Source organism: Acyrthosiphon pisum, chromosome A2, assembly GCF_005508785.2.
Source record: "Acyrthosiphon pisum isolate AL4f chromosome A2, pea_aphid_22Mar2018_4r6ur, whole genome shotgun sequence".
Lineage (NCBI taxonomy): Eukaryota > Metazoa > Arthropoda > Insecta > Hemiptera > Aphididae > Acyrthosiphon > Acyrthosiphon pisum.
In genome coordinates, this window is record NC_042495.1 from 81,206,252 (window position 1) to 81,217,433 (window position 11,182).

Below are 11,182 nucleotides of genomic sequence, written 5' to 3' on the forward strand. Positions count from 1 at the left end.
ACAACAACAGCAGGTTCAGGGAGTCCTTTAAAATTGCCTTCAACAGCAATCATTTTGCGTTCTGTGTCATTCATCAAAATTCGTTTGAGACAGAATTGATCAAAATTTGGTTGCGGATCCATTATGAACTTGGCGATGAATACAAAAACTTAAAGTTCAGATTTAATTAAATCCTATTATAGTCAGTACTCAGTGATTTACACGCACATTGAAAGATACAATCACATTCAAATCAAAATAAAAACCGCAAATTAAAAAGGTAAAATTTAAAAAATAACCAAAATTTCAAAACAAAATTATTTTCAAATATTGTAAACCAGTTGCCTTATCTTTAGCAATGCCTCATCTTGCTACAGAGTACAGAATAACAAAATAAGTGAAATAATTTACAGCGCCCTCTGTAAAACGGTAATCGGTAAAAAAGACCATGGAAAAAAAGAACACAGAAAAAAAGAACAACAGAAAAAAAGAACAACAGAAAAAAAGAACAATTTTTAAAAATATATCATTTATATTATTATCACAAAAAAAAAAGTTATTGATATCAAATTATTATTATTTAACAAAATTAAATATTAATGAATAATGATATCGTATCGTGTGTGCTACAGTTGTAGTTACTAGACATTTTCAATTTTATAATCTTCGCATAATGTTACAAGTCTAATTTGCATTTTTTCATAAATAGTATGGTTTATTAATTTTTTTTTTTTTCAAAATGTTTGGTTTTTCACGCTGATTTCGAAATTTTTTGAATTTTTTGCGGAAACCATTATTTTGGAAGTTTAAGCTATCCAAAATTTGCTATTTTACGTTTACACGCATGTGAGCAACACTACTTTAATACTGCGCGAAGGAACTCGTGTTTGGTGTTTTTTCGATTTTTTTTTGTCCGAGCGCGTGTCAACGCTAGCAGATTATGTGCATTTTAACAACTTTGTTTAATTCCGAGGCCTGCCCAAGATGGTTTTACTTATGATTAGCAAATCGGGCGATATTTTCGATTTTTTGTCCGAGCGATAATCAATTCTAAGTATTTTTTTTTAAAAAATGCGCGTTATATACGAAAAAAATGTAGTTTTTGAAGTTTTTCATCAATAATTTCAACACGAAGTTTGTCCGGGCTTTTTTTTTACATTCTTACAAAACATTCACATTTTGAAAAAAAAATTTAAAAATCGAAATTTGCTAAAACAGAATCTTTTTATATTTTTAAATGAACATATTATATAGAGGTGTGGGGACATCGACACCACGGTTTACTTTTCATGTAATGTCAGGAGAGGGCTACAGCCCACCCAACATTTCAGCCCTAGTTGCGTCACTGGTACTTTCTTAACATTTTTAAAAATTTCAAAAATTGTAAATTCTTCTTTTTTTCCGGGATTCGTATAAAAGTCTTAAACACAGACAACAGCACGGGCCACGGATTAATATACTGGATACGCAACGAACCTGTGATAAGTGAAGCCCGCACCTTCTCGCGTTGCGGCAGGACAACTAGCGCTTTATAGGATTGTATATTAATCCGTGGACAACAGATACAAATTGTGAAGCCAAAAAAAACCACCGGTAGCGCTGAAAACTTCAAGAACAGTATTCTTATCAGCTAAGGGCCCGTTTTACAAATTACCATGACAAATTATATAGGTATCATCACAGCATTTTGATACTCATCCTCCCGCCTCCGCTCTTTACTTCAACATTAATGATTAAATAAGAATTTTTATTTTATTTGAAACTAAAAAAGGAACTCGTTAATTTCCAAGGAAACGAATTCTTTTTCATAAGGAACTTGCCAAACACTGAAAGTACCTACGTCCTATTGTTTTTTTTATATCGTAGAGACTTGAATTCAGAATTCTAGAATACTGCATCTATACTGTTGTATTATAATGGAATAAGGTTATAAATTATGGAATATGGATATAATATATTATATTATATTATATTGTAAGTCGTGACTGGGAATTGCGATAAGCGATTGTTAAATTTTAATATATAACATTATTATTGAGACTTGTTCGATTATTTATTACGGAAAAAAATTAAATATTAATCAACTAAAATAATCAACGATGTTCCCATTCAATTTCCCGATTTGTGCTAATAAATAATTTCTAATGACTGAACGAACTACTTAATTAATATCTAATTTCTAAGTAGTAAGACTAGTAACTAGTAACTACGCAACTTCCAACCCGCAAAATATAAGTACCAACTCGAGTAGGTACTCGACATCTACAATTGAGTCTTGACTCAGATATTATTTAGTTATTTACATAAATCATAATCTGGGTCGAGTTTTTGCGCGAAGTTGTCATATTATATACGTCAGCTGCCAATATTCGATAAATATTAAAATAGGTATATTTTATTATTGTATTCATATTTCCGATACTTGTTTTCATCGTTGTTACTGGTGAGCTGTGTCTCGAATGAGCGGCTTTAATCATTATCTACGGAGTTACATATTTATATTTGACGTCGCGTGACACATACCTACTCATATCAACTTGTGTAAAGGTATGATTAATAACTAATTAGTACCTACCTACCTAAAGGATAATATATGTATTACCTAATAACAAATAATATAGAAAAAATATAACGTCACAAATCATGGTAGCGTTCTTGTTCACACTTCAGTACTTCACACAATCACACCGAACCTGACGGACCAGACATAACCTATTCTGTTTAGTTCAATACTTCAATATAATATTTTAAATACGGTGCGTTCTCGGTGAAATATTCGTAAATCATAATATTCCAGTCTTTTGCACGCCCAACAGTCAACAGCTGGCGATACCCGCCGGTCAATCCTCGATTTGCGTCTATAGGCAACTTTTTAAGAGCAGTTTTAATTTTTCTTCGTTCAGGTGAGACACGTTCAACACTGTTACGTCATTATTTCCTAATTATTGTTACATGATGTCATGATATATTGACCTGAAAGTGAAGGAACGGGACTGGGTTCTGGGTAAAGATAATTATCATAGGCGGAACTACAACGGCCGGGCAGTGGGCCAACCTTGGCCCAGGCTGATCGCACCCCGTAATAATATACAGTTAAATAGTCAGTAGGTACCTACTGGGATCTGGGATAACTATACGACAATACGACATATGTCTATACGACTATACGTTATTAAATTTATATAATAGGTACACAAAATGCACTGTTCACGCCTCCCCAAGGTATACTATGCCGTGTCAACGCACAGTTGTGGTTAGGTATTTTAAATATTGAAATAAAACATATAAAAGTATAAGCACTAGTATTATTTCAGTTCTACACTTCTGCTATTGTCTTCAGAATATTGTATGAATTATTATTTAAAAATATGTTATACTAACGCTTGAATTAAATAAACATAAATTATTATACTACGATATACTTATATAATTATTACTTGAATTTTTTAATAAAAAATCATACAAATTAGTTTTAAAAAAAAAATGGTATTTATGAATTTTCCACCCCCTCAACCATACCATTAATAATTCTTTATGTTAGAGAATTGATCAGGAAAAGAGGCCCAGTCTAATAAAAAAATCTAGTTTCGCCTTTGATAATTATAATGTCTTATTTATTAGTTATTTCACTTGTTAGTGTATACTGTATATGGTTCAGTTAATTTTGAGGATTTCCGGTTTCGTGTTAAAAACCATGTACAATTTTTTGCGTGTTTTCAGTTTCGTGTTCAAAACCGGGTAAAATTGTTTGCGTGTAACTATTGGGTTCAAAGTTCAAACCCTTTTGACGTCCTGATTGTAAATATTATTTATTGTCATTAGTCATAACAATTTTTTTTATTAGGATTAAAACAATATAGGTATGTACATTGTAGTATGTAATTATAATCATAACGTTATATATACTATATTTATATTTAATTAAAATTGAGAAGAAACCTCATCTCGGAGACACTCTTAACAACAACAATAACAACATATACCTACTATATACAAGATAAATTGTACTTTTATTTTTTTATTCCAGTCGCCATGTATCCGCAAGTGAACAAGGAAAATAATTTGCCATCAGCTCCACCATCCTATTCGGATTCAATGAATGCTCCAAAGTATGAGATCTACAATCAAGGAGATATTGGAGGCCATTCATACTCCACGTCAACAATGGAACCTCCACAGCCCACTCGAGTGTTCGTTGTCCAAGGAAGTCCGGAGATTTGTAAGTAATCTATATAGTTTCTTGAACTTTTTACCTATACTATACCATTAATAGTCTATTTCTATTACAATACCCAACTAAAACTATAAGATTCGTGGAATACCTGTATTTGAATATTTGATAGCAATATTCCAAAATATAGAGAAATGAATATAATTATTAATTAAGCCTATTGTAGCCAATTGTGTATTTCTCTTCAAGCTCATTTCCAACTCCATTGACATTTGATTCTTCTTCCTTATTAGAGGAATCAGTTTCAGAGTTCAAATACATTTCATTAGAAACTACTTATTTTTCAAATTGTTCTCAGTCTTATTTCTACCACTATCTGTCTAATTCTCTCTTTAACTATTTATTGGACTTGAGAATAAGGATCTTTCTATTTTAATGTATGTAGTATGTATAAAACAGGCTTGTGCCCAAGTAAATATGATTCATTCACTTATGATAACAATATTAGAACAATAAATGAGAGCTTATTTAAGCTTAATAGTTAACTTACATCTGGATTTAAACAATTAGAAAAGAGCTGTCCACATTTACTAATTTCACTATTCCACAATTGATTCATTGGATTCAATATAATATAATATTATTATAATTGGTTTGGTTGAGCAGAGAGGAATGTATTTTTATGGTGAATAAGATTTAAAATGCTATTCTATTAATGTATCATTTAAATATTTTAGTACCACCATTGGGTCCAAGATCAGTACAGTTGACATGTCCAACGTGTAAATTATTAGTGATGACAAGAATTGAAGAAGAGTCATCATCTAATGCTTATTTATGCTGCATGTTGTTATTTATTGTTGGGTATGTGGAAAAAAATATGAATAACTATATTGTGAAGATTCAAGATTATGATTTAAACAATGATAACTTATTTTATGAAACATTGAAACTTAATAATTATGGAAATTAAATGCACTTGAGTTATTATTGATTAGATAATACTATATACTCGGCGCGGAATAAGATCATGACCAGGCGGCGGACCGATTAGCGTCCGTTACGCGCAGCCGATTTCTCATTGGTTCCTCAAACATCTGTTCACATAGCCGGTAACTGCCATTATGGTGGGCGGTGCGGTGGAGGAAGTTGTTTTGAATGCGCGACAGGTCATGATCTTATTCCGCGCCGAGTATAGTCTTGTAACTTGTTCCACGAGAGAATATGCTTTTCCATAGCAAAAACTGGTCGGATCCATCATATTTCAAATAAGTTGTCAGTGACGGTTGACTACATGAAGAGGATACAACGACTATCTACATGCACAAATTTGACATGTTTTTCTTGTGGAACAGAGTTTAATAAAATTATACCTTATTTGTCCATTGTTATTTAAATTTTATAATTGCGATTAACTCATGCTCATAAGTGTGATAATTATATAAATTAACTTATATGATCAATATTCAATAATAATAACTAAGATAAGATATGTTAAGTAATGTAAATTTTTTTTCCAGGTGTTTCGTTTGTTCATTTCTGCCATTATGCATGGATAACTTTAAGAACAGTAAGCATTCATGTCCAAATTGTAATGCTTTTATTGGGATTTACAAACCATAAGCCAATAATAATATTAATCATCAAATTAATCAAATGTGCAAACTGCAACTGTTTAAAATACTTTATTCCTCATTATATTATTACATTTTATTACATTCATTACTAATATTACACATTTAAGTTTATTTTTGACAATATTTCTTGTTTGGTAAACTATTCAATTTTGGAATAGTTATACATATACGTCTGTTTGAACTTGTAGTGAATATAGTTATCCTATAGTTATCTGGACATTTCTAATTCAAAATAATATGTTCTCTTATGATGTTAATAGTTAAAACAATTAATATATTTGTATTCTAATAGAAGAAATAAGTAGGTTATGATCTTTTACATAACTGAAACGCACTAAAGTTTATTCAATTGTTTTTGCTCTTAAATCAAGTTTTATTATATAAATTAAATTTCTTGAGATAAGTTGAAAAAAAGAAAAGGTTCATTGATATAAAAACTGGAATCTAACTATTTATTTATTTTTATTATTAAATATTCAAATAATCTATTAGCAGTGTTTTTTATTTGTTTCATAAGTATCATCAGCTGCGTTTTACTTGCATCCCCTAAGATTGTTGATAGTAATGTATAATATTATGACATGTAAGAGCGTCCTGCAGACGCAACTTACTTATTATATTTATTGGTAGATTTTTTGTGTCCCAACTCCCAAGCAAATAGTTTGTATTGAAATTACTATGTCAATATAATTTGACACATATAATAAACTAAGATAAATCCTTGTTACGAGTTGATGTTTTAGAAATGTAACGAGTGTACATATTTTCTATTGAAACTCAAATTAGCAACTTAGACAATATACGTATAACACTTATCTATATTAGTTACTAGCTATCCCAACCGACGTTGATCGGGCAAAAGTTACCTCAAGTGAAATACATTGTCAATATTATAAGTTATAAGTATAAGTTTAAGGGCTCAAAAACGCATTAATTTTAAATATATTATAGCCGATCCCGTTCACTTCGTTGCTCGTTAAAATATGTACCAACTCTATATATTTAATATGATTCAAACTTTGTTCAATTAGTTTATTTAATATTCAGTGTATGATGTTCAACACTTAAAAATGTCCATCTATCATCTTGAATATATAATTATCTGAGAGACACGCTTGTATGTTTTGTATGCGGTGGATTGCTGACCCCTCGAAGTCCGTACGACACGTACCTTATTAGTAATAACGAATGTTTTATTAACAGTTAACACGTTGATATTACGATGTGCATGTGTCAAAAAATTAATCTTGGGAATACCTTTTTTACTAAGTTATCTGCTATATAACTATTTTTATAAATTATTTTCATTATTTAATCATGACCAATAGGCAATAGACAATAGCAACCTTACAATAAACAAAAATATATTATTATTTAGTTTCTTTTCTTACTGGACAGATAACACCTACATCCAGGTTTCCTACTTTTCGAGTGGATTTTCTTAAAATGATCTTACTTAAGAGTTAAAAACCTTCTCCTGACAATTAGGAATTAAGGAATAAAACAAAAAAAGAATTAGCGAAATTGGTCCAGGCCTTCACACCGTGTGAATCACACGTGACACCGCGTCCAAAGGAATATATATTTAATTTATATATTGGCTTCTTTGTATACATAGCATTCCTATTTAGGGAATTTGTTGCTTTACTGTCATTTTTTGTGCATTTTAAATTATTGTACATTTTTGTACACATTATATTTGCATTTTTCTTGTTGAAAGTTACACTTTATTGTAACATATTCAGTTTCCAATAGCATGTCAATTATCAACGTTCATTATCTTTATCGTTTGTTGTCGCAATCTACGTTTATTTAATTAACTGTAAGCAGATACTATTTTAGGCCAGGTCAATCAGAAAAAATTTCCCAAAAGTCAATCAACTTATATATATATATATTTTATACAGCAAAAAAATATTTTTGAAGGCTCATCCTTCGAGTAAACATGTTTAAAGAGCTAGCACTTATGTCTTATATAATATATATAATGATGATTTATGATACATGTCTTGTATAAAACGTATATTTTTAAAAAAGTTATGTCATGGTATTTTTGAGGTAATTTTTAAGTCATATTTATGATGTTTATTAGAAGTCGTTTTAACATTTTTATTGTGTCCATTTTTTTTAAAGATTTTATGGTTATCAAGTTCCGGACCCTAGTTCAATGTCTAATTTAGTTATCACCACGGATATAGACACAATAGTATCTATATCCGTGGTTATCACAGTCGAAATACAGGAATTATTGCCGGGAACTGTAGCGTGATAAGAATTTCGAGGCCGTTGCTTCGCAACCACTTAAAAACACTTTCATTTAACTATGCTAAATAAACTAAGATTAACTAAATAATAGAATAATGTAGAAAGAGATTAAAATGGTATTTGTGTAAACAAATAAGGAATATTAAGAGGACTACAGCGGTGAATTGGTCGAAAACTTTTGTTTTTTTAGGAATTCTTTTATTTATAATTAAATAATATATTATATACGTATAACACGGCACACGCGTGAGTACGTAATATTTTTATTTCTTACAACTTTTAGAAGTTTCATATATAGGGTATAACTATTATAACTACATCTATAAACTTTATAGTATAAAGTGTCTAAAAAAAATGTTTAAAATCACAAATGAAAAAGCGGATGACGCTCTGCTGTATAATAGATTACAAGTGGTTCACTGTAATTGATGGTATTAAATTTAAATTCAATGATATAAAATCATTGCATACGAAAAACAATTCTGAGTGAAGACGGTCTGTCAGCTTATAATATTTCTAAGTATGTTTTGATGATATTATTTTATTATTAGGCATTAGTACAACAGTAGGATGAATTCTTTTTTTCCAAAATAATTACATTTGCAAAATATGTCATTCTTATGCATAAAATATAATAATATAATTTTAAAACTTTCATATACCCATGAATATAATATTTAAAATTACAATAAAATAACTAAAATCGTTATTATTGGGTTTAATAGGTATGTAATGTCATCCAAATTTGTAGGTAGGTACTTAAAATGTCTGTAAAAAATAACTGATTATATATATTTTTTAGATTTTTTAGTTACAGTTTGAACTATTTATGAGGATCCTATTTTTCAATCCTTAACCTATATAAATTGAATATTGTTTAATTTTTTAATTACAAAATAATTTGAAAATTTGATAAATTTAGCCAACATCTAACTTTAAATAGGTATACTTTTAAAAAAAATTTGCATATGGATCTTTAATATTTCTCAACTGCTATTAGGTAACTACTTACGAGATGCCTTGTATTCATTTTTTAACAAATACAAATTTATTGATATTTATAGAATAAAAAACTAAAAAATTTAAAATTTAAAATGTCCTAAAATATAATAATGTGCCTATATAGTTTCAAGTACTTCCTCAATTTTAAACTACTACAAAATAACAAAAATTGTTATTCTTCGTTAAAATATCTAATCTCATCCAAATAAAATTTAAAGGTGAGATTATTATTTAGGGCATCTCATAGGCTTTTTATTGTTATATTTTAATTTTAAAGCGAGTTATGAGTATTTTAAGATGTACAATGCACAAACAATTTATATTTTAAAATACTCATAACTCGCTTTAAAATTAAAATATAACAAAAAGCTTAAGAGGATCCCTAGATAATAATCTTACCTTAAAATTTTACAAGAAGACAATTCACTATAATTCTTTAACTAACGTAGCTAAACGTGCTCTGTTGAGCGTAAAATGTGCAATGTTACGCACTTGTAAGACGGAGACAACAAATGCCCTTGTAGCGTCCTCTTAATTATTTACAAACACAAGATATTTCAAAGTATTTTCGTGTTAAGAAGTATATTTTTATTTATTTCAACGAAATGATGGAAATCAATTTCTAAAAAATAGAGCGCACCATCGGGCATCGACGTATATAAACACCTTAAGCTGGTTACACACTGAGCGGTTTGGCCGCGGTTTTCTGCTCAGGAATTGACATGAGCGGTTGCAGGCGGTTTTGCATGTATGAATATGCCTATTGAATACCTAACCCATGTTTAATTATAGGCGGATAAAAACCGCGACCGCGCGTGGACAAACCGCTCAGTGTGACAGTGTGTAACCAGCTTTAGGTAGTTATATAAATATGACATCAAAAGTAGGTACGGGTCACGGCCCACGGGGTATGGTTATGTAATATATGTAACACAAAAGTACAAAACATGAGCAATATGTAGTGTTGGGTAAGTTACTTTTAAAAAGTAATTAAGTTACTTTACTCGTTACTCAAATAAAATTGTAATGAAATTACTTTACTTTTCAAATAGAAAAGTTACTCATTACTTTCTCGTTAAAAGGTATAATTTTAAAAATGTGTACAAAAAAAGAAATACATATTAACACAAGTTAATACATATTTACATAACAATACTACAGTCTACAATAGCAATTACTTTATGAGTTATGACTATTAAAAAATAGTACATATTAATTGTAGCTACTTATCAATAGTAATTAATCATAGTTAAGTATAGTATAGTATAGTTTTGAAATTGTGTCACAAACTGACAACATAAACCTATACCCATCTGTAGAGTGTCAACTGATCGACTGACACCAAATAAGGAATAATAGCACTCAATCTTGTATTTGTGTTATTAAATATTATGTTTGTGAAAATAAAATCATAATACATAATATTATAGAACACACTTATAACTTACACAATCATAAAAATAAACAGTTTCTTATAAATGACAAATGTGAAATGGCTATAATGATTTATAGCGGTGTAATGTTTAAATATTTCGATTTTATTTAATTATCAGAAATATAATGTTATATTCTAATGTAAATTCTAAATATAGTAATAACTAATAAGTATTTTCAAATTGAGCAGTTTTTGTACAACACTAAATTATTTATAAAACCTGTATAGTTAATAGGAGCGTATATAACTCATTACATATACTCCACGCTATAAAAGATATCATAGGAAACTTTCTGCGAAGGTACTTATTTAGAGGAATAAAATTAAATAATAACTTTTCTCGTGATTTACCGTGCAATTGCAGGACATTTCAAATGTCAAAACAATTGAAAACTGATTTTTAACGAGTTAAAATTAAATGTATAAACATATAAGATTGATTGGTAAACATAATAATACCCGCATTATACATAAATTTTTTTTTTTTGGCAATAGGTAGGTAGCTACTTAAGGGGATTCGATACCGTGATTTTGTTTTCGTCTAACACACGCATGACATAGTATTTTAGACGTGTTTTTTGCCAAACATACCAATTGATCTAATGAAGTTATTAGAATTCTGAAAACAGATTTGAATTCGTCATCAAGTCTACTTGAAATCGACTTTCCCACATTTTTGATATTATCACTCAA

General features: G+C 29.3%; 1 protein-coding gene across 5 annotated transcripts; it reads left to right on the forward strand.

The window, feature by feature from the left end:
* Nucleotides 1-2,379: 2,379 nt before the first annotated feature.
* On the forward strand, nucleotides 2,380-6,275 carry LOC100165722 (lipopolysaccharide-induced tumor necrosis factor-alpha factor homolog). 5 transcript variants are annotated; one of them, XM_016806178.2, is made up of 5 exons: nucleotides 2,589-2,882; nucleotides 3,700-3,777; nucleotides 4,007-4,198; nucleotides 4,888-5,014; nucleotides 5,671-6,275. In XM_016806178.2, the coding sequence occupies exons 3-5, from the start codon at nucleotides 4,012-4,014 to the stop codon at nucleotides 5,771-5,773; spliced, it is 417 nt and encodes a 138-aa protein (XP_016661667.1). In that variant the 5' UTR covers nucleotides 2,589-2,882; nucleotides 3,700-3,777; nucleotides 4,007-4,011; the 3' UTR covers nucleotides 5,774-6,275. The 5 variants fall into 5 exon arrangements, with proteins under 5 accessions (XP_016661666.1, XP_016661667.1, XP_016661664.1 ...); XM_016806177.2 differs by lacking the exons at nucleotides 2,589-2,882; nucleotides 3,700-3,777 and adding an exon at nucleotides 2,380-2,526; XM_016806175.2 differs by lacking the exon at nucleotides 3,700-3,777 and having other exon boundaries at nucleotides 2,592-2,882.
* The last annotated feature ends 4,907 nt before the right edge of the window (nucleotides 6,276-11,182 follow it).